The sequence below is a fragment of the Photinus pyralis genome, unplaced genomic scaffold (genome assembly GCF_008802855.1).
Source record: "Photinus pyralis isolate 1611_PpyrPB1 unplaced genomic scaffold, Ppyr1.3 Ppyr1.4_LG9, whole genome shotgun sequence".
Classification (NCBI taxonomy): domain Eukaryota; kingdom Metazoa; phylum Arthropoda; class Insecta; order Coleoptera; family Lampyridae; genus Photinus; species Photinus pyralis.
Genome location: NW_022170878.1, coordinates 9,352,056 through 9,379,067, shown reverse-complemented (window position 1 = coordinate 9,379,067; position 27,012 = coordinate 9,352,056). Strand labels below are relative to the sequence as shown.

At 42.8% G+C, this 27,012-nt stretch overlaps 1 protein-coding gene and 1 long non-coding RNA gene across 8 annotated transcripts in view; one reads left to right on the top strand and one right to left on the bottom strand.

Annotated features, from left to right (window-relative positions):
- Positions 1 to 2,124: 2,124 nt before the first annotated feature.
- On the bottom strand, positions 2,125 to 4,823 carry LOC116180120. The gene is made up of 5 exons (XR_004147076.1): positions 4,629 to 4,823; positions 3,510 to 3,606; positions 3,325 to 3,429; positions 3,135 to 3,231; positions 2,125 to 2,725 (listed from the first exon to the last, which is right to left on the bottom strand). It is a non-coding gene; the product is annotated as an uncharacterized LOC116180120 (long non-coding RNA).
- A 14,366-nt stretch (positions 4,824 to 19,189) lies between these two features.
- The window catches only part of LOC116180119 (rap guanine nucleotide exchange factor 6), a 46,198-nt gene continuing 38,375 nt past the window's right edge, over positions 19,190 to 27,012 (top strand). For 6 of the 7 annotated variants that reach the window (XM_031499969.1, XM_031499966.1, XM_031499967.1 and 3 more), the window contains exons 1-2: positions 19,190 to 19,574; positions 19,704 to 19,787. In XM_031499969.1, coding sequence (XP_031355829.1) covers positions 19,306 to 19,574; positions 19,704 to 19,787 — 353 coding nt within the window. In that variant the 5' untranslated portion in view covers positions 19,190 to 19,305. Of the gene's footprint in view, positions 19,575 to 19,703; positions 19,788 to 20,889; positions 21,115 to 27,012 lie in introns of those variants that run through there. The other variant, XM_031499970.1, reaches the window with a different exon arrangement.

Genomic DNA, 27,012 nt, shown 5'->3' with positions numbered 1-27,012 from the left:
AAACCAGGCAGAGTAAAGGTCTGATGGGGTCAATCAACTTGTGCCGAAATTACCTTTGGTTCGCTAGGCATTAATACAAATCTGTAATTAAAGTTCCAAAAATTGACAATTTACTCTGCCTAGGTTATAAAAATACGAGGGGGTAATACATGAGCAAAATGTTGTACGAAAGACTACCAGTTGCGAAAGACTACCATAGGATTACCAGTGACTACAAGAGACTACCCCATGAATACCAGAGACTACCATACAAATACCAGAGACTACCAATGAATACCACAGACTTCCATACAAATACCAGAGACTACCAATGAATACCACAGACTTCCATATGAATACCAGTGACTACCACATGAATACCACAGATTACCAATGAATACCAGAGACGAGACCAGAGACTACCACACAGGTGGCAGGGAGATAAAGAGTTGTACCTGGACTGCGACCGGTGTTGGGTAACATCCTTTAATTCTAGATCTAGATACACCTCCAGATGCATTTAAAATCATGATCTAGATCCAGATCAGAGATCCGCATCTAGATCAAGATAGTCCTAAAATGATCTAGATCCTTTATAGGTAAATCTGATTTACATCGGTGGATTTGATTCATTATTCGGAAAATGCTTAGGTACTTATCTCATTCTGTGTAACCCCTTCAGGTTTTATTTTTATCTATGCAAAATTCGCTAAACAGCAAGAAAAATGATGCATGCAAAAAAATGTACCATTTGGGCGCCCTACTTTGTGGGTGCACCCTGTATAATTCAAAATATTTTTAAAATGTGGAGAATATTCAACCATATCATAATGCAAAAGTATTCTATCGAAAAATCTGATCTTCAAGGCTTAATGCCTCCGCGCAATCGTTGACTCACCCTGTACTGTAAATAATTACCGATACTACCCCCTAAGCTAAACTACCCGTTATGCTAATGACTATTTACTTTCTGCTTAAACCTGTCTACTCTTAAAAGGCTGGCAAATCCCTAAAACTTGAATGGAACATATTTATTCTTTAAACATAGAAACGATTTACTCCGCCAATGTTAAAGACATTTATAACATAAATAAATTAAAATTGATCTTCGATCTATAATCTAGATCTAGATACAAGATCATCTTCTAAAAAGGGTCTAGATCCAGATCTAAGATATATGTGATTATCATGGAAACCTTGGCCTCGACCTTGGCCTGTTTTTAAACACACAAGACAAATCATTATTACTGATTGAATCGCTACCATCTTTAAAACAGAATCGTCACCTTCAATCACCAGCACTGCAACAATCAATTCAATTAATTTAAAAAGTTGCGATTTGATAGACAAAATCATAAAAGCCATAGTTTATACCGGAAATACCTACCTACAGGCAAAATGGAAAATAATAAAAAAGTTAGTAAATGCTCATAGGAATACCAAAGACTACAACCAGAAAACCGGCGATTACCACTGACTACCATCGGAATACCAGAGATTACCATTGACTACCACGGGAATGCCAGAGAATACCACTGATTACCTTCGGAATACCAGTGACTACCATAGACTACCACCGGAATACCAGAGACTACCACGGGAATACCAGAGACTACCACGGGAATACCAGTGACTACCAGTCATGTGTACGAAAGAATACCACACCGACTAACCCCTCGTAAAAATATCACTGTTGAGTTCCTTTTATTCGATAGAAAGGAAAATAAAAGTAGGTAATAGCTTTGATAGCAAACCTAGGCAAAGTAGAGGTCTGATGGGATCAATCAACTTGTGCCGAAATTACCTTTGGATCGCTAGGTATTAATACAGATCTGTAATGAAGCTTCCAAAAAAGTGAGCCAATTGACAATTTATTCTGCCTAGGTTGGTTATAAATATAATGCTATCACTTTTGCGTGAAATTAAAATGGGCCTGTGGTTAAATAAAAGTGATACCTTTGAAACCATTGCCGAGAGAGCCGAGGGCGAGTTTGGCACAATCCTAGGCAAATAAAAGGTCTGATGGGGTTAATCCGAGGGTTAATCAACATGTGCCGAAATTACCCTTGGATCGCTAGGCATTGATACAAATCTGTCATTATACCTCCAAAAAAATGCGTTAATTAAAAAGGGAAGGCTTACCCTTTAGCTTCATCCACTCTGTCTCAACAAAGATGAATCTTGCTGGCAGCTGGTTAGCGGACATCTGGGAGGGGGGGCGCCACTTCCTAGTCACCACTTGAGTCAAAATTCCATCGCATGAAACAAAAGTACTCAACTTTAGCATAAGCACAGCCTTTCGTGATCAAAGGTCACTCACCTTTTTTTAAATCGGTTAAGCTGATCTTCCTCCGATAATTAATAAATGAGGTATAACCATTCCCGAAAAACCTTCACCTTGGAGATGAAAAAATTGACTCCAATGCTTCGTCATGGCCCAGTTCGCAGGGAGATCAGTTTACTCCATTAAAATGGCATGGCTATGAATTCATAGTCACTGATTCTTATGAAGTAAGTGATTTCCACCACGGGGGAGACTACATGCAGCCAACCTTACATCTCCAAGATGGCGGGTCGAGAGGATGGTTACAACTCACTTATTACATAGGAAGATCGTTCCAATCTAGTTGATGATCTTCTTTTCAATCACTGCACTATTCACTTTCCCCCCCACATAATATACAACATGCAAAGGATCATGCAAAAAAAGAAAAATCCTACCTTTATAAGGCTGCCCTTCTGAAATCTGGAACAAAAAAAGAAATTCACGTTAAAAAAAGTGAAGAAGTCACGATTAATTAAACTAATTAAAAATAATTAACGAGTACCCTTGAGGAGGGTAGATGTTGCCAATTGTGAGTACATTTCGCGATAATCGCTTTAATTGAAATGAAATTATCTGTGGCTAGCACAGATACGACCCCCACACTTGCGCATGCGCGATTCTGCCCTGTCTAAGAATATGTCTACCAAATTTGGTGCCGTTTAGCCGGAATTGAGAGTACAGACGGACCGACATCATCGAGATTTTGTTCGATTGGATTCCTGGTGCTTCAAAACGTGTAATTCCGCCAGAAAAGTGGGGACTCATTTTTTACGCCAATGCAATACCTCCCTTACTAACGTGCGGGTGGTAAAAAAAGGTTAACCCTTACCTCATAGCCTCATTGAGTCGGTCTTGCCTAGGAAGAACCATTAACTGAACTGTTGGTAGCTGAGTGGGCCATCAGTGGGGGAGGGCATCTCTAATAGCTGAAAAGAAAAAAAATTGTATTACATTTTTGGGTAACATTTAGAGTAGAATTTTAAATTCACAAACGCGATACTTCAGAAGGAAACAGTTACCTTGTAACTTCATTAACTCCGCCTGGACTAGGAGGAGGCCAGCATCAGAAAAAAAGGGCCCGCGGGGGGGTTGGGGCGTCCGTTCATAGTCCCCATCCGCAAAGACTGAAAATTAAAAAGGAGCATTAGATTTGTATTCGTCTATAACCTCAATAAAACGCGTTAATGAAAAAGTGAACACTTACCTTTTACTTCATTAACTCGGCCTGGTCTAGGAAGAAACCTTAAGTGAACTGAGGGGGTTGGGGCGGAACGCCCCCTCTTAGTCTGCAGCACAAATAACTGAAAAGTAAACAAATTGCATTAAATTGTTGAATACAATGAAACAATGATTTGGACAAAGGGATGGACGGACAGAACATTTTGCCTTACGTTATGCGTGAGAACAGGGGACAATTTTTGTTAATTTCAGATGTGGGAAAGCAAGCGCCCCAAAGTTGACTCACTTGGCTATGACTGTAATTTAATGGGAAGAAAGTGAGATCCCCGAAGGTCTCCACTCCGGGTCTGTGGGCAACCAAAGAGCCCAGCATGCGATTAATAATTAAATAGCCTCTCACAACGCAATTTATGGTTATGTTCATTGAAATGTAAGGAACCCCTTAATTTCTAAAATTCAGTTGCAGCACGTACCCTTATTCCCAAATTCCCCCCCGACGTCAGTCACCTCGTAAAAAGTGCGCTACTGTTTCAAAATTCGAATGTATGTGCAAAGATGGTTTTTTGACTACTCATGGTTGGACGCCATTTTATGGACCATTCGGCAATTTATAAAAGTGGAGTTTCGGTAAACGCTGCAGAATTACAGCTACACGTAGAAGTCATGCACAACTTGTAAACTCACCCCTGCATTACGCCTCTTCGTAAAACGCAATTAATTTCACAAAACACAACAATGGCACCTTCTTTGGGACGCACTCGAACTCAAAGTCGCAATGGCCGCTGAGGGCGTTGAAGGCAATGGGACCCGTGTTGTTGTTAAATAACGTAGTATACCCGCTATCGCTACTTCGCGATATCAATTGCATTGAAAACAATGCAAAATAACTGGTTCCCGGTCTACGTGAAAATTCACGTCGATCGCAAGAACAAACTGTTAAAAAAAACGTAAACATGCCGTGACGTCATCATCCCTTATCGCTAGCAAAAATAAATCGCTTATTGGGGGGTGTTGGGGTTACGCTAATTATTGAACAATTGTAAAATTCCATTAAGACGAGTTATGCAAACGGCACGTGTGGAAATGCGGGGTCCATTTTTGAGTGGCTGCATTAATTAATCGAAAAAGATTGAAAGGTACTAACCTTCGAGCGGCCGTTCGTGATCGTGGATGCGATTTCTGGTACACAATGCGTTTAATTAGGGGTTTGTTTACGTGTTCAATTAAAAGATCACCCCTCTGCCTTTACGTTCGGCGAACAGCTTCACAAATTTGAAGATCGCGCACGAAGAAAACACAAGACAACAGGTCACTCGGAACGTTTCCGACTGACGCGATTTTGCGTAGCAACATCGGTAGAGCCGCGCTCCGATTGGCTGCCGAGCGATCACTGCACACCTGTGGCCCGTTCTTATCAGTACCAGACTGTGTTTACCCGAATTTCGAAGAAGATTTTCTTTTAATTCATACGAAAGTTAAACGAAGAACGAGGGAACCTAGCATCCGTGATAGGGGAAGCTTGCCGTACCCCCTTTCTGGTTAATGAAATGGAATTTTTCGCTGATGAGTATTTTCTACCAGTACCACCTTTTCTATTCGCTTTTTTACGCGTTAAAAATCTTTAGGGGTATTTATGACCCTTTAAAAATGTGCCAGAACCTTAAGTGTGCCTATGAACCCTGGAAAGGCTCTTTTTAATCTTTAAAAACCTAGAAATATTTAATGTCCGAACCATGAAGCCCATTTTATAAGCTTTAATAATAAAAATAATAAAAAATAGGCGAGAATGACACCGCACGTAGACCGAGAGTATTTTCTCTTTTAATGTGCACAAATAATTTGTTGCTCAAGTTGTTATTACTTACAATTGTCCATTGCATTGCATTTAACAATAATTAATGTAAATGCGAATTTGTTGCTGACTATAAACAATAAAAAATAGGCGAGAATGACACCGCACGTAGACCGAGAGTATTTTCTCTTTTAATGTGCACAAATAATTTGTTGCTCAAGTTGTTATTACTTACAATTGTTCATTGTATTGTATTTAACAATAATTAATGTAAATGCGAATTTGTTGCTGACTATAAACAATAAAAAATAGGCGAGAATGACACCGCACGTAGACCGAGAGTATTTTCTCTTTTAATGTGCACAAATAATTTGTTGCTCAAGTTGTTATTACTTACAATTGTCCATTGCATTGCATTTAACAATAATTAATGTAAATGCGAATTTGTTGCTGACTATAAACAATTAAAAATAGGTAAGAATGACACCACTCGTAGACTGAGACTATTTTCCCTTACAATGTGCATAAATAATTTGTTGCTCAAGTTGTTATTACTTACAATTGTTCATTGTATTGTATTTAACAATAATTAATGCAATTGTGAATTTGTTGCTGACTATAAACAATAAAAAATAGGCGAGAATGACACCGCACGTAGACCGAGAGTATTTTCTCTTTTAATGTGCACAAATAATTTGTTGCTCAAGTTGTTATTACTTACAATTGTCCATTGCATTGTATTTAACAATAATTAATGTAAATGCGAATTTGTTGCTGACTATAAACAATAAAAAATAGGCGAGAATGACACCGCACGTAATTAATGCAACATCGACTTTGTTGCTAACTATAAATAATAAAAAATAAGAATAAACTACTTTTCTTTGCGAATTGCATGTCATAGTTATTGTTAATTCTGCGTGACATGCGCCCGATTTTTTGCAGGTTTTTTTTGGGGTGGGTTCAGTTTACATTAAGCAACACCATTTTGAATATGGCAAAATTAGCACATATTTAGCACTAATTTTTAGAATGTGTTGGATTTTTTTACGGTTGTTTGGGGGGGGCTAAGTTAATGGAGAATCCTATAGAAGAAGTTTTATTTTGAACTGCATTTCACAGGAATGTGACTCGATTGTAGCATATTTTTCCGTAGATTTCTAACGGCAAGGTAGATCTTCGACCTCTGCATATTTCCGCATATTCGCCGATCATTGCAGATTTGGATCGCCTCGTTTCAGCGTATCTGCCGCGATCATCACAAGGTGTGCGGGGTGCGTGAGTCATCGTAAAAGAAGAAAGGCTTATAATTTATGCAGTCGCCCGAAGAAAAAATTATGTAAAACCTCAAACGAACTTAATATTCAACTCTCACTTTGATCACCACTCGTTATAAAATCTCGATATTAGTGTCACCAAGACACACAATAAACAATGAAATTATTCAATTACAAAACCGCAACTCGAGTTCGGTCTCGAAGCGAAGTATGTCAACGGCATTTTCGTTTTCGCGATTTTCTACGGATTGCAATTACAAATTAGAAACCTTGTCGATATCCTTCAAGACGGAGACAATGGAGAAGGCCGAGTTCCTGCGATTATTTCGCCTTTTTAGACGACTGTTAGAACGGAAGCATGATTGTTTCCGGTAGTACGCGGCAGGTGCGTTTTTTTTTCGCTCGGGGTGGTTGCGGATCGCTCGAAGCGTGACGGCGAGGGGAGATTCCGCTTTTAAAGATGGCGGACGCGCGCCCTCGTGTGGGCCCATAACCTGTTCTCATAGGCGTTCGGCGTGGTAAGAAATTTTCGTCTCGGACAGGATGTCGTGTCCAGTCCGGCGAAGTGTGACGCCCCATTTCGACGGGGGAAGCGGCGAAACGGAAGTGAAGCAAACCGTTAAAGACGTACGTGCGTCACTTCTATGCACTTGTCGCCGAATGACGTCACTAAAACGATGCAGATTGCCAAACGCACGTGTGATTCTTTACGAGATCAAGGATGTCTGCTTTTAGTTTCGACCAGATGCGTTGCATCCCCGAAAGTCCAATAAAAAACGCACGCTCGTTCTCTTTTATGGCACTAATCGAGTAATTGGCAATGAGGAAGTTTTACTTTCAATGGCGTAATCGTCGTTTTCTATGCAGAAACAACAACGGCACAAAAAGGCACAAATACTTTGTGCCGTTCGCTACCATAGATAAGAGCTTCTTTAATTGTGCCGTAAGGCAAAGATCCGATCCCAATTTCTACAACGGGATTAAAGTAACCCAGTTCGCGCCGTTTTTTTTCTCCTTGACCTTTCTCGATTGAGCTCTGATCCAGTTGCCGCATACCGAAAATACCGCGTCCGGTGTGACGATTGTGCGCGTTTTAATTGGGAGAAGAATTTCGGCCTTGCCCCGGACACGCGGCGGCGACGAATTAATTCATTAAGCCGTAAAACTGGAGCAGATCTGCTTATTTAGGAAGCGTTAAATTGAACGGAGAAAACAAGCGCAATTTTGCGCCAGGCTGGTGTACATTTTAGTGCCGTTATTGTAAAAAAAAAATTAAGTAACGTGTTGTACCTATGAGACAACCGATTAGTTAAGTTTGGTCTTTTTCACAATGAAATTGGTCAACATATAACGATTTTGGTATCCTTTAGAGATGGTCACCAAAAATGAAACTAACAAATTCTTATCTTGGGCGCCGAGATACCTTTTGTTGTTGGCCCAACAAAATCGATTCATAAATAACGATTTTGACAAAGCGTACTTTTGATTCGGCTCAGAATTAAAGAGTGGTTATTAATCTTTCGAAGAACATATAGCTTTAAAACCAGTGCCGCGCGAGCCGAAGGCGAGTTCGGCACAATCCTATGCACAGTAGTGCAGAAATTACCCTAGGATCGCTCAGCAGTAAAAGAAATGTATTACTGAACATTCGCACTAAAGCTTTGGACACATTTACTCATTCCATCAGACCTCTACTCTGCCTAGGCATGTGTCGAACTCGCCTTCAGGTCGCTCGGCATTGGTTTTAAAACCAACTAACAAACCTAGGCAGAGCAGAGATCTGATTTGTGCATAAATTTACACACCCAGTAAGCTGGTTATTAAACTCTGAAGCAAAAGTTCTCAAAGCCTTCGGCTCGCTCGGCACTGGCTTTAAAACCGACACTTTTGGGAGTTGAGACACACCCCGTCACACCTCTACTATGCCTAGGTTCCCAAAGCAGTGCGGCACAAACTTAGGCATTGTAGAGGTCTGATTGGATACCCATCAGACCTCGACTCTGCCTAGGTTTGTGCCGAACTCGCCATCAGCTCGCTCGGCATTAAACTGGGGTGGTTATTAATCTTCCGAACAAAATATAGTGTTAAGACGAGTTCGGAACATACCTAGGCAGATAAAAGTCTGATGAAATGAGCAGAAATTATCCTAGGATCGCTAAGCAATAAAATTAATTTGTTATAAAACTTTCGTACAAAATATAGACAGTTTTGCACAATTTTACCGATCCCATCAGACATCGGCTCTGCCTAGGTTTGTGCCGAACTCGCCTTCGGCTCTCTCGGCATTAACATAGATCGGTTATGAACCTTTTGCACACAAGTGAGTGTTCCAAAACCAGTGCAGAGCGAGCTGAAGGCGAGTTTTGCACAAACCTAGGGAAATTAGAAGGCTGATGGGGTGAGCAGAAATTGCCCTAGGATCACTAAGCAATCAAATAACTTTGTTATTGAAGTTTCGTACAAAAGAGAGACAGTTGTGCACAGTTTTACTGATCCCATCAGACCTTTACTTTGCCTAGGCATTAAATTAGAGTCTTTATTAATTTTCCGAACAAAATATAGCTTTAAGGCGAGTTCGGAACAAACCTAGGCAGATTAGAAGTCTGATTAAATGTGCAGAAATTATCCTAGGATCGCTAAGCAATAAAATTAATTTGTTATTGAAATTTCGTACTAAAGATAGACAGTTGTGCATAATTTTACTGATCCCATCAGACCTCGACTCGGCCTAGGTTTGTGCCAAACTTGCCTTCGGCGCTCTTGGCATTGAATTTGAGCGGTTATTAAACTTGAGAGTTCCAAAACCAGTGTCGAGCGAGCCGAAGGCGAGTTCACCACAAGCCTAGGTAGAGTGGAGGTGGGATGGGTTGAGCAAAATTATCCTAGGATCGCTAAGCAATAAAATTAATTTGTTATAAAACTTTCGTACAAAATATACAGTCTTGCACAATTTTAGTGATTCCATCAGACCTCGACTCTGCCTAGGTTTGTGCCGAACTCGCCTTCGGCTCGCTCGGCTTTAAAGATAAGCTCGTTATTAAACTCTGAAGCAAAAGTGAGAGTTCCCAAAGCAGTGGCGAGCTAGCGAAGGCGAGTTCGGTACAAACCTAGGCATTGTAGAGGTCTGATTGGGTGCGTACATTTGTTCCGAAATGGCCCCTGGATCACGAAACAATAACATAAATTTGTTATTGAACTTTGAGACAAAAGACACGCAGTTTGGCACAAATTTACCCACCCCGTCACACTTCTACTCTGCCTAGGTTTGTGCCGAATTCGAGTTCGGCTCACACGGCATTGAAATAGACCAAAAGTGAGCGTTACAAAGAGCTGAAGAGCGAGTTTGGCACAAACCTAGGGAAATTAGAAGTCTGATGGGGTGAGCAGAAATTACCCTAGAATCACTAAGCAATCAAATAAGTTTGTTATTGAAGTTTCGTACAGTTGTGCACAAATTTACTGATCCCATCAGACCTCGACTCTGCCTAGGTTTGTGCCGAACTCGATTTCGACTCGTTGGGCATGGCCGAACAACCTCTCTTTTCAATACTAGCTTTCCCTTGGTCTTGGTTGGTTCAAACTGAGCACTTTTGTTTTAAGTGATGAAATTTTGAGACTCGCCACGTAGTGAGTCACAGACCAGTCAGGCACAAACTGTTCAGTCTGATAGAGCGAGTCTAGGTCTGCCGAACTCGCCATCGGCAGTGGAAGGAAACTTAAATTGGGGACCTTTAGGAATGTATGGAAGAAAAGCGTTTCCCAGAAACATTTCTACATTGAAGCTGAGAATATTCGGGTGACGCCTGAACGATTTTAATCCACATTTCCATGTGCGGCGTTTCGAAAACCGAAACGAAATCGATGCCAATTATTTCCAATAAGCGAAATCCAATTGAAGTGTAGGTAGCACTTGTGAGGCGTCCTAAAGGAAGAGAAAACACGCCGCTGCTAAACATACGGAACCGCAATTAACGAGCTCATTGTCGCGGAAAAATGCAATTACCTCACGCTCAAATTTAAGCAACAGATTTACGACGCGCCGAGAAAATGGTGCGAAATAAATCACTTTTACGTCCGTTCGCCACCTGTTTCTAGAAAACATTCGTGTTTTACGCCATGACTGAAATTAACTGACTCACAGCAAGTAATCGATGAAACGAAGAAAAACAGTTGCCATTATATCTGTTTTTAACGAGGGGCATGAATAAACACATTCTCTGTATCGATTCTACAATTTATACCGTAGTAAATAAGTAACGGAAGCACGTGCGTATTTCACGCGTTCCTTTAGGAGACAATTGGGCGCTAAACTGCTATTTCTTCTGTTCAAATGATCAAATGTCAAGTACTGCTATTATTGTTGCAAGTTCAGTAATTGGCTTCTCGTGTCTGTCGGCCGCCGAAAGATTAACAAAATAAATGCACATTTACGACACCCTCGAGGGAAGCGAAGTTTTGCGGTGATCATATTTTCCTCGCGCCCTAAACGCTTCCGGCTCCCTTTCGCAATAGGTTTACAACGATCGTGGGGTATAATAGGTATAGGCGGCACAATAACTTCCGACATCGAGGCGCCAGCAGACGGCATCAACTCGATAAATGATTTCGCCTCGTTTGATATAAATCTATGCGTTAGAAATTTGAGTACAAGTGACTGATAAGTAGTTATTATTTCGTTATTAATCAATCTATTTAAGAACAATCAGAAAGTTGCCTGGGGGTTACTCTTTAAATATTTTGGAGCAAACGGTAGATCGGGTAGGTAGGGAATACCCCCAGGAAAGGAAGATTTTATGGCTAACCCTCGAAATTTTCATAAAACTGACGAGGGTTCTAAAGGTTTTCCTTTTCTCCTTTTCTGGGGGATATTCCTTACCCCCAAACCCCCCGGTACTATTGCTTTGTTGTGTTGAGGTGTCTAAACACTTTCCAGGAAATTGTAGTACCGGGAGATGTGAGGGTCAGTAATCCCCGGAATGGATTACATGGTGGTTCCTCGACATTTTTATAAGAGCGATGAGACCTCTAAACGTTTTCGATAAAAAAAGTAGTACCGAGGGGGGTGGGGTCTGGAGGGTATGGAATATTCCCCAGGAAATGATTCTGATTGTTATTATTAATAGAGAGCATCGAACCACTTTTCTTCTTCGGGGGGGTATTCCACACCCCCCGGTACTACGTTTTGTTGTGTTGAGGTGTCTAAACACTTTCCAGGAAATTGTAGTACCGGGAGATGTGAGGGTCAGTAATCCCCGGAATGGATTACATGGTGGTTCCTCGACATTTTTATAAGAGCGATGAGACCTCTAAACGTTTTCGATAAAAAAAGTAGTACCGAGGGGGGTGGGGTCTGGAGGGTATGGAATATTCCCCAGGAAATGATTCTGATTTTAAGAGAGTTGCATCGAATTATCCTTCTTCTATTGGCCTAATCTCTCCGGGTTTACGTTCTGTTGTGTTGAGGTGTCTAAACTTTTTGGGGGAAATGGCAGTAAAGGGGGGGGTGGGTCTGGAGTGTATGGAATATTCCCCAGGAAATGATTCTTATTCTTATTATTAAGAGAAAGCGTCGACTGACTTTCTTCTCCTCCTGGGGTCTGGAGTATATGGAATATTTCCCAGGAAATGATTCTTATTTTCAAGAGGGGGAATCGAGTTACTCTTCTCGTCTGAACCTCCCCTGAGGTGTCTAAACGTTTTGGTGGAAAAGGTAGTTCTGAGTGATATGGAATACCCCTCACAGTTTTATAAGTGCGATGAGGCCTCTAAACGTGTTCGATTAAAAAAAGTAGCACAAGGAGGTCTGGAGTGTATGGAATATTCCCTAGGAAGTGATTCTGATTCCTATTTTTAAGAGAGCATCGAATTACTCTTCTGTGGGGTATAACGTGCTTTTGGGCTTTACTTAGAAGAAATTGGTTCGGCTTATGCCGAACTCGCCTTTGAATCGTTCGGCAACCTTAGCACGATAATTGCCGGACGATCCGAAGGTGAGTTCGGCACAAATTAGACTCCAATCGTGCTTTTTGGACTTTACTTAGAAGAAAGTGGCCTGGCTTACGCCGAACTCGTCCTCGACTCTCTCGCACCAACTTTTTTGGGGTAAAATTTATCAATCCGCGTAAAGCACGAATATTGCCGAGCGAATCGAAGGTGAGTTCGGCACAAACGATCATTGCCGAGAGAGCCGAAGGCGAGTTTGGCGCAAATTAAGGCTCAAACGGGCATCTAAAGCGCTTGGGATGGATAAAGTGTTTGCATGCGTATAACAAACTTTTTTAATGTAGCGATTTTTGTAGATTAGGCCTTTCCAATAAAAGGAAACAATACACCCATGAAAAAAAAACAAGTGGGGGGGGGGCGATCCGACTTCTCACGACGCACTACGATCGTTGCGCGAAGTACTACGATTCGATCACCGACCGGTCAGGGCTTGTACGCCGCGCCGCCCGACGAAGAAAAACGTCTCACGCCCATACCCCCTACACCCCTTTGTACTATTTTCTGTTGTATCGAGGTGTCTAAATGGAAAAGGTAGTACCGGGGGGCCTGATGGGAGGTTTTATTTTTAGGAAGGGCCATCGAATTACTCTTCTCTTCTTGGGGGTTCTACATATACCTCTCTGATAATTTCGAGGGAGGGCCATCCTCTTTTGATGGGTAATACCCCCTCCCCTCCAGAACCACTGATGTCACGTGGTCCGTCAAAATGTTTAGAGCCCTCAGCAGCACCTTGAATATGACTATCATGAATGAATTCGAAAATTATTCTTAACCTCCCAAAGGATCTCGGAGTCTTGGGGGAAGGCGTAGCACTAGCAGCATGGAGAATGTGGAATGCCCCCTCAGAAAAAAATATTCAATAGTCAGAATTGAAAAACAGTGCCGGATTGATTTTCCATTGGCGATTTGAAATAAAATTAATTCCTCTTAGAGGAGAGATGTGAGTGCTCTATTAATTTCGCAACGAACACAATTAAAGGCCGCGCCGAGGACGGATATAGGCCCTTTTCGCCTGAACTTATCTACCGTAACCCCGTTTTCGGTAATTGAAAACTCAGTTGAGCGTGTAAATCGTATTAGAAATGAAATCGCTCTCCGGAAACGCTACAATTTCATTGGAATGTGTTTGCTGCATTTCGCTCGGCGCATACGAGGCGCGCTCGAAAAAATAAAACACGCATTAATGCAAAGTGATCGTAAAGATGCAACCTGCCGGCCACGAACTTGACTGGAATGCCATTCGCACAGGTGAGTCACGGGTCCCTTTAATCATCCCGGCGGGCATGCATGGCATTTCTCACTTGCCGACCGCTTTTGTGATACGAAAAGCGACGTAATCTCAGTGGGCGAGACAGTCAATATTTACCCGCTGAATAATCGAACACAAACATGAGCAATTGGGATATTGTAATGTCATGAATTTTTTGATCATTTACCCAAACAGACAGACGGGCAGAGAAAACCGTTTCAAACCAATTATAAACAATGTTCAAAACAAGAATTGCCATTTTTGTAAATTTTTGTTTTAGCAAGTTTTTCAAAAATTGTCAACTTCCCCCCCCCCCCCTGAATTTAAGAAAGAAAACATCACAAATTACAGAAGGTGTTTTTCTCTTCCTTCGTGCTTCCCACGAGGTCAATATTCATTTTTTTACAATAATGTGTTTATTTACATCGTGTAACAATCGGCCGTTAATCACTATCTTTACGATAACAAGAAAAAACTCACGCATCTAATTATCAAATTATGAATGAGCGGAACTTCAATTGCAATTATGAGCTCAATGCCACCGTATTTTGGGTCGAACTCTCGTCGATATTAAAATCGCCCACGATTACGACAGCGATCGCGGTAGCTTGTTTTTGCATTAGTGTGGGCTACCTTTCGAAATGTCGGCTGAGCTCGAGTGGGTAGGGAAAATCGATCAGATTGAGGATGAATTACAGGCGCCCTCTCACCTATTATGGGTTGGCTTGAAGTCGTTACGTAATGGTGAGTCATCCGCCCAGGCGGTCGTCGTTTTTTGATTTCTTTGTGCCGCATTTTGCCCCTTTTCCTTGATAATCTCGAGGGAGGGGTCATCGTCTCTCGAAATTTGGGCAAAACTGTCACTAACTTATTCCAAAATGCCCAGTCATTATGTTCCATTTATGGCCTTTCCACGAAATTTTTATAAGAGTGGAGATGTTTCTATGGGGTACGGAATACCCTGTAGAAGATAGATGAGTAATTCGATGCCTCCTCTTAAAAATAAAGGTTTTTCTGCGGCGGGGGGGGGGGGGGGGATTTCATACCGCCCAGACCCCCCGGTACTTCTTTCTTTTCGATGTTGTCTCTTAAAAATAAGGGTTTTTTCCTGGTGCTACTTTCTGTTGTGTTGAGATCTTCAAACATTTTGGAGGTAAAGGCAGGACCGGGGGGGAGGTAGAGGTATGGAAAGGAAGATTCTATGGTTTTACCTCGAAATTTTCATAAGAGTAATGAAGATGATGAGGTTTCAAAAAGGGTACGAAATAACCTCCAGAAGGGAGATAAGTAATTCAATGTCCTCTCTTAAAAATATGGATTTTTCCCTGGAGGGGGGGGGGGCAGAAAATATTTCTTTCCTGGGTGGTATTCTGTACCCCCAGACTCCTGGTACTATTTTCTGTTGTGTGGAGGGCTTTAAATATTTTAGATTCAAAGGTAGTACCGGGGTGTCTGGGGAAAGGAAGATTCTATGACTCTTCCTCGAAATTTTCATAAGAGCGATGAATGATGAAGTCTCTAAACGGGCAAGGAATACCTCCCAGAAGAGAGAAGAGTAATTCGATGCCTTCTCTTAAAAATAAGTGTTTTTTCCTGGGGGGGCTGTAGAATCTTCCTTCCCCGGGGGGATTCAATACTCCCCTTCACCCCGCCCTCCCGGTGCTACTTTCTGTTTGTTTAGGGCTCAGCTTTCTGTTGTGGCGAGGAAAAGAGATTCCATGACCCTCCTTCGACATTTTCGTAAGAGTAATGAGGTTTCTAAGCGGATATGGAATACCCCCCCCCCCTCTAACCTCTTTAAGCATTTTGGAAGTAAAGGTAGCACCCCGGGGGTATGTAATACCCCCCCAGGAATGGAAGATTCTATGACTCTCCCTCGAAATTTGTATAAGGGCACGGAATACCCCCCAGGAGAGAGATGAGTATTCGATGCCTCTTAAAAATAAGGGGTTTTTCCTGGGGGGCCAGATAATCTTTCTTTCCTGGGGAGTATTCGATATCTCTCAGATCCCCCGGTACTACTTTCTGTTGTGTTGTGACATTTTGGAGGTAATGGAAGTTCACCGACATTTCGTAAGAGTGACGAGCTTTCTAAGGGAGTATGAAATACCCCCCTCCCCTTTAAGCTGTCTAAGCAAGGAAGTAAAGGTAGCACCCGAAGGTATGTAATGCCCCTCAGGTATGGAAGATTGTTTGACTCTCCCTCGAAATTTGTATAAGGGCACGGAATACCCCCCAGGAGAGAGATGAGTAATTCGATGTTTCTTAAAAATAAGGCTATTTCCTGGGGGACTAGAGAATCCTTCCTTCCGGGGGGGGGGGGGGGAGTTCCATACCCCCAGAACTCCCGGTATTATTTTTTTATTGTGTTGAGGTTCCTAAACATTTTCGAGTTTCAGCTGGTACCCGAGGTAGTACCGGGAGGTCTGTGTAATTCTATGGCTCTCTCGAAATTTTTAAAAGGCCCCCCTATGACCGTCCTTTGAAACTTTCAAAAGAGTGATGAGGGTTCTAAATGGGTATGGAATACCCCCAGAAAAGAGAATAGTAAGTCTCTTAAAAGTAAGGGTTTTTTCTGGGGAGCAGAGGATCTTCTTTGGGGGGGGGGGGGGATTTCATACCGCCCAGACTCCCCCGGTACTACTTTCTTTTTTCTTTTACTCCCCCTCCCCCCAAGAGAGAAGAGTAATTCGATGTTGTCTCTTAAAAATTAAAGGCAGTGCCGGGGGGCTGGGGGGTAGACGATGGAATATCTTCCAGGAAAAGAAGATTTTATGGTTCTATCTCGAAATTTTCATAAGAGTACTGATGATGATGAGGTTTCTAAATGGGTACGAAATAACCCCCAGAAGGGAGATAAGTATGCCCTCTTTTAAAAATATGGATTTTTCCGGGAGGGGGGTTGGTACTCTATACCCCCAGACTCCTGGTACTACTTTCTGTTGTGTGGAGGGCTTTAAACATTTTAGATTCAAAGGTAGTACCGGGGGGTCTGGGCGAAAGGAAGGTTCTATGACCCTTCCTCGAAATTTTCATAAGAGCGATGAATGATGAAGTTTCTAAACGGGCGTGAGAGCCCCCCAGAAGAGAGAAGAGTAATTCGATGCCCTCTCTTAAAAATAAGTGTTTTTTTCCTGGGGGGCTGTAGAATCCTTCCCCGGGGGGATTCAATACTCCCCTTCACCCCGCCCTCCCGGTACTACTTTCTGTTTGTTGAGGGCTCAGATTTCTGTTGTGGCGTGGTCTCTAAGCATTTTGGAAGTAAAGGTTGTACCCGGGGGTATGGAATACTCTCTGGCAGGGAAGATTTTATGACTATCCCTTGAAATTGTTATAAGGTTTTTTATGAGGTTTCTATGGAATACCCCCAGAAAAAAGAAGAGTAAGTCGATGTCTCTTAATAATGGTTTTTTCCTGGGGACCAGAGGATCTTTCTTTCCGGGGGGGTATTCTATACCCCCAGACCCCTCGATATCACTTTCTGTTGTCTTGTGGTCTCTAAAACATTTTGGAGGTAATGGTAGTACCGAGGTCTGGGGAAAAGAAAATTCTATGACCCTCCATCGACATTTTCGTAAGAGTGATGAGGTTTCTAAGCGGATATGGAATACCCCCCCCCCTCTAAGCTCTCTAAGCATTTTGGAAGTAAAGGTAGCACCCGAAGGTATGTAATACCCCCCAGGAATGGAAGATTCTATGACTCTCCCCTCGAAATTTGTATAAGGGCACGGAATAACTCCCAGGAGAGAGATGAGTAATTCGATGTCTCTTAAAAATAAGGTTTTTTCCCTGGGGGGCCAGGCAATCTTACCTTCCTGGGGAGGGGGGGGTTATTTCTTACCCCCCAGAACCCCTGGTATTACTTTTTGTTGTGTTGAGGTTCCTAAACATTTTGGAGGTAGAGGTAGTACCCGGGGGGCTGTAATGGCTGTCTCTCGAAATTTTTAAGAGGTCCTCTATGAACGTCCTTTGAAATTTTCAAAAGGGTGATGAGGTTTCTAACCGGGTATGGAATACCTTCAGAGAAGAGGAGGTCGATGTCTCTTAAAAATATGGGGTTTTTCCTGGAGACTCGAGGATCTTTCTTTTCAGGGGGGTATTCCAAACCCCCCGGTACCACTTTCTGTTGTGTTGAGGTTTCTAAACATTTTGGAGAAAAACTTAGGAACGGATTCCACGGCATTTCCTCGAGATTTTAATAAGAACGTAGTACCCCCCAGGAATAGAAGATTCAACGGGGGGGTGTTCGATTCCACTGAGACCCCCGGTACTGCTTTCTGTTGTGTGTTGTGGTAAAGGTGGTAAAGGTATTAGGGGTGGGGGGGGGGGGGGGTGTTATGGGAAAGGAAGATTCTATGACCCTCCTTTGGCATGTTGGAAGTAAATAATTCGATGTGCTCTCTTAAAAATAAGGTTTCTCGAAGGGGTCAGAGCAGCTTTCTTTCCTGGAGGGTATTCCATACCTTTCTGTTGTGCTGACGTCTGTAAACATTTTGGAGGTAAAGGTAGTACCAGGGGGTGTGGGGAAAGGTAGATTCTATGACTCTCCTTCAAAAAGTGATGAGGTATGGAATACCTCTAGAAGAGAGAAGAGTAACTCGATTTTCTCTCTGAAAGATAAAGGTATCACCCCCCGGGCATACTTTCTGTTGTTTTGAGGTCTCTAAACGTTTTGGAAATAATGGTAGTACCGGGTGATCGGGAGGGGCGGGGAGGTATGAAATACCGTCCAGAAGAGAAGAGTAATTAGATGCCATCACTTTGGAAAATCACAGGCTTGAGTGTGTTGCAGCACTTTTTGCCACCAGAAGATCGTAAACCGAATCCGGATTTTTCTAGGCGGTCTCATCTCATCATGTGTAAAGGTCGCTCGTGTTTAATGAACCTCTCGATTAAACATTGCCCAACAACTTTTAATTTCGTCTATCACTTCCTGCCGCAGACAAATATTTGTGTGTCAAGAGGCGCATCCGAGCCGAGAGTTTTTGTTTATCGCACCGAGAGGAATGTTGACCGAAGTCGTCGAGTTGCTTTTTATCACCTTCTTCAATGCCGTTATCGACATTCCTCCTCGAGGCGGATTTCAAATTTGTGTCAAAAAATCGGGAGGAGACCTCATTTTCCGCGGGAGTCAATGACACGTGTGAGTGAAAAATTACGAACGGTTGGTTATACGCGGAAAGCGCAAATAATGGGCCCAAAACTGTACTTTTTTTTTGCTCCCTGACGCGGTTCGCATTTCGTACGACGAGCTACCGGTGCGGTAAATGACGATGAAAGGTACGCGTCTTATTGACCTAGAAGCTCATCGAGTGGGAATCCTTCGGGAGCTTCTTCTTGGAGAGAAATGCGGAAATCTAATCTGTCGCTTTGTTTCAGGTGCGAACAATGCGCTCGAGGTCGATTAGCGTACCAGTAATTCGCGTGAAGAGATGACGAGCAATTTGGGAAAAGTGAAACCTAGTGTGGGAATATTGCAGTTTTGTGTGTGCGTGCGTGAATGCGCGAGTTAAACACCAGGATACGGCGGACTTGCAGCGTGGGTGATCCGCTCGCAGCGCCATCATGTCGCGCTATGAGTGACTGGGAGCAGATGTTTATGCGCGCGTTGGCGCGACCTCCTTCGTACAGGAGCTTACAGGATTTGCAAGTGATTTATTATGGACTTAGCGGATTGGAGGCGCTGCAAACGTTACGCGATTCCGCATTACGCACCCTGTGTAAAGTGGTACGCTACGAGAAACACCAGGCGAACGACGTTCTCTACTAGTAAGTGCGACTGTTCACTCACTAGGTGGCGGTAGCGTTCACATTTAAACAATTAATCGCGCCAACTCCTACGAGGTGGCGGTAATTTGAAATTGAAACACGTTAATATTTAGTTTTTTTTTCTTGCAGTACGGGCGAGCTTTCTACGTGCTGGTACATTCTTCTCTCTGGATCAGTTTTCATAGATGGATCCATGTACTTGCCAAGGTCGAGGTAAATATTATTTGTTATCAAACGTCCGCGGAAGTGCTCGTTGATATTCAAATTCCGTTCCCACACCGAACACGCCTTTCTTTTTAAATGCTGTGCTCGAATCCGAATTGTGCAATTACGTAGTATAAGAAACCCTCTGTTATCCTGACCCGATATTTTTTAAAGGGAATTTTTGTTATCAGGGAAACATAATTTTTATGTCAAGTGCACATATGATCCCATTATTTTTAAACGAGAACAGGAGAACATAAATTCTCCAATGAACAGACTACCAAAATTAAAAATAATCTACACCTTCTTGCGGTTCTGTTGTCCTGACCCGAACATTTTTAATGGAGAATTTTTTATCAGGGTAACAGAAATTCTGGATTCAATGAACATAGAACATTTCCCGGTTCTGTTATCCTCACCCGAACCTTTTTAAAGGAGAATATTTTATCAGGAGAACAGCAATTCAGGATTCAGGCACCAAAATTAAAATTAGTACACCTTCTTGCAATTCTGCTATCTTCACCCGAAAATTGTCAAAGAAGAATTTTTTATCAGGATATCAGAAATTCTGAATTCGGTAAACATAGAACTAAAATTAAATTTGTACACCTTCTTGCGGTTCTGTTATCCTGATCCAAAAATTTTGTTATCCGGAGAACACCTTTTTGAGGTTGCGTTGTTTGACATAATTTTTAAAGGAAGACGCCTATAATTATTAACCAAAAATTTTACCCGGCGTGTGCACCCGATAATTTTTTTAATTAGCTGCTAATTTGGGCTCAAAAGTTACGATAATCTACTGATCTAAGATGGCTTGATTTTCAAGCTGTGAACAATCGAAGGGACCACCCTGTTTTGTTTAATGCGGCATAATCTTTTAATTGAATTAAAGTCGATTGCCGTGAAGTGAATTTCACGCTGCCAACGGGGGAAATTTTCCCCTATTGTGTCAAGTGTCTTATTGTTTATTTATCAGCGATTAAGATTCGGCGTTGCCCGTATTCGACGAGCGGCGGCGAAAAGGTCGCATCTTTGCGTGTTCGACGGTTGCGACATTCTCCGCGGCGGCGCTGCGCGCACAAGGAAAAAGAAAGCAACCGTACACGAGTTTAGTTGACTGTCGTTCTTGTTTGATTCAGTTACGGCAGGCCATTTTGTGATATTATTGCCAAAATTGGGCGAGGGGTTCGGTTTTGGGGGGGGATATTTCGATTCCGCGCGAGTGTTTTGTTTTTGTGAGGCGTGAGTGACTGGACACATTCTTTTTTTTTCGCCTTTATTTTTGGATTAATCAACCTCACGGTGCACGGTATCGATAGCTGCTGCGTTATTATGGGTAAGACTCTTTTGCTAATTATGCGAGTACTTACCGTCATAAAAGTAACAACCTGGCGTAAAATTTGCCGATACCCGAAGGGGAGTAACGGTACTTTCGTGCCTCCATCTTCACGCGTAAAACGAGAGAATTCTAATGGAACAAAATCAATTCGTAAGACGCCAAATTCAATCAGGTGAAGTGGATAAACAATTGCTCCATCCCTTAATCCACGGCAATCTATGCGAATCCGAACGTTGGGGTGGGTCCGAAATTTGGTCCCGCACTGATAAAACAAACGTCACAATTTGCTTTGCGACAGCGTCACTGCTTCTTATCGCACGATCTGAACCTGAAAACAACTCTCTTTTTGTTTGACAAAGCTCACAAGGGCAAGTCTGTTTGTGGAGGAAATTTGTTTATATTTCAAGCCGTTGTTTGTCACGTGGTCTCAGATCTCAGCGGTGAGACCACGTGCGATATATGAATTTTTTAATTCAAATGATAACGTTTGACTCTCGTAGAAGAGTAAGCCCCTTTCAGATTCAAATATGCTCTGTAGGAGTTTCAAAGGTTGGTTTTTGAGGGGCGTTTGAATGAAAAATCTTGAATTTCTGAAAATATTTTGTTCCTCGTTTTGTTCCGTTAGCAACGAACGATGATACGAAGAAAATAACGTGGACACAGGCGATTGAAACACTGTTACTTATATCCCCTATTGTGTATCTTGTTCTAAAAATTACCAATTGATCCTCCGTGTATTAGGAGGAGCAGGACCATCTTGTTGCACATTGTGTTCTTCTGGTACAAGATTGTTAAAAGTGAAGTCAATACCACCATGACAGCTGCTTTCGAAAAAATTTCATTAAATATTGCGCTTCTGGGGGGTAGGCCATGCCCCCCCCCCACCCCCCGGTGATACGCTCCTACTCAAAATGTTCGTATGATTATTTTCTACGCGATGCGGTCAAATGTTCTTTTCGAGAGAAGCCTCATACAGAAAGTTTTAAGAGGTGTCAGTTTTGGGGGCGATGGTAGGTCTGGGAGGTATGGAATCCCTGAATACAGAGCGAGAATTGATTACAGGATTGCTAAAATATCACCATGACAGCTGCTTTCGAGAATTTTTTATTAAATATTGCTTTCTTGGAGGGGGGGGGGGCATTCCGTACCCACCAGTGGTACGGCCTCGTGTGTGACTATTTTGTATGGAATACGATCAAATTTACTTTTTGAAAGAAACCGCATATCGAGCCTCATACAAAAAGTTTTGTGGGCGATGGTAGAACAGGGGGGGGGGGGAGGGAAGTATGGAATACCTTCCAGCACAGGGGGAATTAATTACATTTCAGCTAAAATACCATGACAGCTGCTTTAGAAAAAATTTCATTAAATATTGCGCTTCTGGGCGGTAGGCCATGCCCCCCTTCCCCGACCCTCCGGTGATACGCTCCCACCCAAAATGTTCGTATGATTATTTTCTACGGGATGCGGTCAAATTGCCTTTTCGAGAACCTCATACATAAAGTTTTAAGGGGTGTCAGCGAGGGTGTCAGTTTTGGGGATGATTGATGGTAGGTCCGGGGGGTATTCCGAATTGATTACATTTTTGCTAAATACCACCATGACAGCTGCTTTTGAGAAATTTTTATTAAATATTACGTTCTTGGGGGGTATTCCAGACCCGATGGTAGAACCCGGGGGGTATGGAATACCTTCCAGCACAGGAGGAATTAATTAATTTGAGCTAAAATACGACCATGACAGCTGCTTTTGAGAAATTTTTATTAAATATTGCATTCCTGGGGGGTATTCCATACCTCTCAGGCCTCCACCCCCCCCCCTCTCCAATGTTTGTATGATCATTTTCTACGAAATGCAGTCAAAATTTCTTATCGAGAGAAATCTCATACAGAAAGTTTTAAGGACTGACAGTTTTGGGGGCGATGGTAGGTCTGGGAGGTATGGAATACCTGAATACAGAGCGAGAATTGATTACAGGATTGCTAAAATATCACCATGACAGTTGCTTTCGAGAATTTTTTTATTAAATATTGCATTCTTGGGGGGGGGGGGGGCTTCCATACCCCCCCAGTGGTACGGCCTCGTGTGTGACTATTTTGTATGGAATACGATCAAATTCACTTTTTGAAAGAAACCTCATAATATCGAGCTTCATACATAAAGTTTTGTGGGCGATGGTAGGACAGGGGTGGGGGAGGTATGGAATACCTTCCAGCACAGGGGGAATTAATTACATTTTAGCTAAAATACCACCTTGACAGCTGCTTTCGAGCAATTTTCATAAAATATTGCATTCCTGGGGGGTATTCTATAACCCCCAAGCCCCCCGGTAGTACGCCCTCGCCTAAAATGTTTATTGCATTCTTGAGGGGAGGTATTTCATACCCCCAGACCCTCCGGTGCTATGCTCTCGCGCAAAATGTTTGTATTATTATTTTCTACGAAATGCGATCACATTTTCTTTCCGAGAGAAACCTCATGCAGAATTGAGTTTTGGGGGCGATAGTAGGACCGGGGGTCGGGGTGGGGGAGGCATGGAATACCCCCCAGTACAGGAATTGATTACATTTTTGCTAAAATACCACCGTGACAGCTGATTTTGAAATTTTTTTATTAAATATTGTATTCCTTGGGGGTATTCCAGACCCCCCGATGATACGCCCCCGCCTAAAATTTTCGTGTTATTATTTTCTGCGGGATGTGGTCAAATTTTCTTATTGAGAGGCACTTCATATAGAAAGTGTTAAGGGCCGACAGTTATGGGGGCGATGGTAGGACCAGGGGGTATGGAATACCTCGGGGAATACCCTCCAGCACAGGAGGAATTCATTACATTTGAACTAAAATGTCACCTTGACAGCTGTTTTCGAGCAATTTTCATTAAATATTGCATTCCCGGGGGGTATTCCATAACCCCCAGGCCCCCTAGTGGTACGCCCTCGCCCAAAATGTTTGTATTATTATTTTCTCCGAAATGCGATCAAATTTTCTTTCCGAGAGAAACCACATACAGAAATGAGAGTTTCGGGGGCGATAGTAGGACCGGTGGTCGTGGTGGGGGAGGTATAATACCCCCCAGTATAGGGAGAATTGTTTGCATTTTTGCTAAAATACCACCATGACAGCTGCTTTGGAGAAATTTTTATTAAATATTGCATTCCTGGGAGGTATTCCATACCTCTCAGACCCCCATCCCGTCCTACACCCACGCTCAAAATGTTTGTATGATTTTCTACGGAATGCGGCCAAATTACCTCATACACAAAGTTTTAAGGGCCAACCTTTTTTTTGTGGAGCGATGGTAGGGCCGGGGGGTATGGAATACCCTCCAAAACAGGGGGAATTCATTACATTTGAGCTAAAATATCACCTTGACAGCTGCTTTCGAGAAATTTTCATTAGATATTGCGTTCCTGGGGGGTAGTCCAGACCCCCCCGGTGGTACGCCCTCGCCTAAAATGTTCGTATGATTATTTTGGCGATGGTAGGACCAGGGGGTATGAAATACCTTCGGGAATACCCCCCAGCACATGGAGAATTCATTACATTTTTGCTAAAATACCACCATGACAGCTAGTTTCGCGAAATTTTCATTAAATATTCCATTCCTGTGGGGTTTTTCATGCCACCCCCCTCCCACCCGGTGTACACCCTCCCCCAAAATGTTTGTATGGTTATTTTCTACGGAATGCGGTGTGCGGCCAAATTTTCTTTTCGAAGGAAATCTCGTACAGAAAGTTTGAAGGGGTGACAGTTTTGGTGGCGATGGTAGGACCGGGGGGGGGGATGGAATACTCTCCAGCTCATAGAGAATTCATTACGTTTGAGTTAAAATATCACTATGACAACTGCTTTCGAGAAATTTTCATTAAATATTCCATTCCTGGAGGGGGGGGGGTATTCCAGGCCCCTCGGTGATACACCCCCGCCCACAATGTTCGTATTCATACAGAAAGTTTTAAGGGGTGATATTTTTGAGGCCCATAGAGGCACCTGGAGGGTGGGGGTATCGGTGAAACTACAAGTACAGTGACCAAAACGCTCCCTGCAACATTAGGTATGTTCTCCTGACACAAGCCTAGATTAGGCGTTGAAAAATGTAGGTCTCTTAGTGATGGAAAAAGTCTCTCCGTCCATCATGTGCTCCTGGTAGCCAGAATAACAGTTTGCGTCAGTAATATTGGTTGATAGCGTCATTTGACTGCGCCTCCTCGCCTCGCTGGAAGATTTTTTTTACTTTGCTAGCAATAGGTAGTGCAGGGTTGGGCAAAAATTGCTCGGAGGCGCCGGTTTGAGGTGGAAATATGCAATTGCAACAAATTAGGAAAATCTCATCTACGTGTCATATTGTACGACGACAACGAAAAAAATTGGCCTTCAAAAAGCGTTTAGGTGAAAATATGTGACACACTTCCGCTGACTAATCGCGTTAACCTTCAAATAGCGGGCGACATTTAATTTTCGTCACCCCGTGGAAAACTGGCGGCGGTGCCGCTCGGACCAGTTTTCATTTTCCTGGCCCGTCATCTCGATTTAGAACCGTGTGGAATGAGTTCGTTAACACCACAGCAATTTTAACCTTTTAACTGCGTATTTTTTTTCTCAGTTGCCGTAACGGTCGGGCCGTACGGCGGCGTCCCTCGCGTTGCTTTGATTACGCAAAATGGACGACGGGAAAATCGCTTGATTAAATTCGATTTCTCGCATGTTTAGCCATGCGTGCCCCGTACGTGAAACAGATGATGGGCGCGATCGCATAGAACCGCTCGTCCTCTTCGTGCGTAACTCATTCAAAAGTTCATTGGTGGGTTTTTATACTGTTACTTTCCTAGCAATTTATTTGCGCGTTCGAATTGCGTAAGTTTTGCTCGCTGTACCGTGCGATGGGGTCGGGAACCTGTCAAACCTCTCGCTCGAACACCAATTAACCTTAATTACCAAAAATTAGCAATAAATTATCTTCAGTTTATCAACAGATGCCATAATTCAAGCACTAATTACACTTAATTAGATATAATTATTGGCTTGGATGATCTAGCACCGCATTTATCGAGATTGACGAACAATTACAGTCCTAATTACAATTAGTGCAATCGTAATTAATTGTAATTAACCAACAATTATTGTACAGGTTTACTTACGAAATTACCTCTCAAGTTTTAGTACCAAAGTCGAAGCCGAAACTATGTTCCAAGTTTTGTCAGCGAGCGAGGCGAGGCGACGCAGCCCCCGAAGCCCAAGCTGTGTTCGCAATTTTTTAATTTTTTGCAATAAGCGAGGGGCGGCTGCGTGGCCGATGCCGAAGCTTACGTTCCAAATTTCTTGTTTTTTAGGCACGAAGGCAGAGTTGGGGGGTCTAAACTATGTCCTAAGCTGTGCCAAGAACGAGGCGAGGCGGCGCAGTCGCTGAGACCGAAGCTATGTTCGTAATTTTTGACTTTTTTGTTAGTACCCGAGGCACGACGACGTGTCGAGGATCGAAACTATGTCCTAAGTTGTTCAGTGAGCGCGGCGAGGCGGCGCAGCCGTTTTAGCCGAGGCAAGGTAGATGAGTCGGGGGGTCTAAACTATGTCCTAAGCTGTGCCAAGAACGAGGCGAGGCGGCGCAGTCGTTGAAACCGAAGCTATGTTCGTAATTTTTGACTTTTTTGTTAGTACCCGAGGCACGAAGACGTGTCGAGGATCGAAATTATGTCCTAAGTTGTTCAGCGAGCGAGGCGAGGCGGCACAGCCGTTGTAGCCGAGCCTATGTTCCATATTTCTGATTTTTTCTAATAGCCGAGGCACGTAAACTAGTCGGGAGTCAAAACTATGTCCTCAGGTTTTGATATAAGCGAGGCAAGGCGAAACTATGTATTTTTAATGTCACAAAATGTTTTCTTTCCGAAAGTTTTC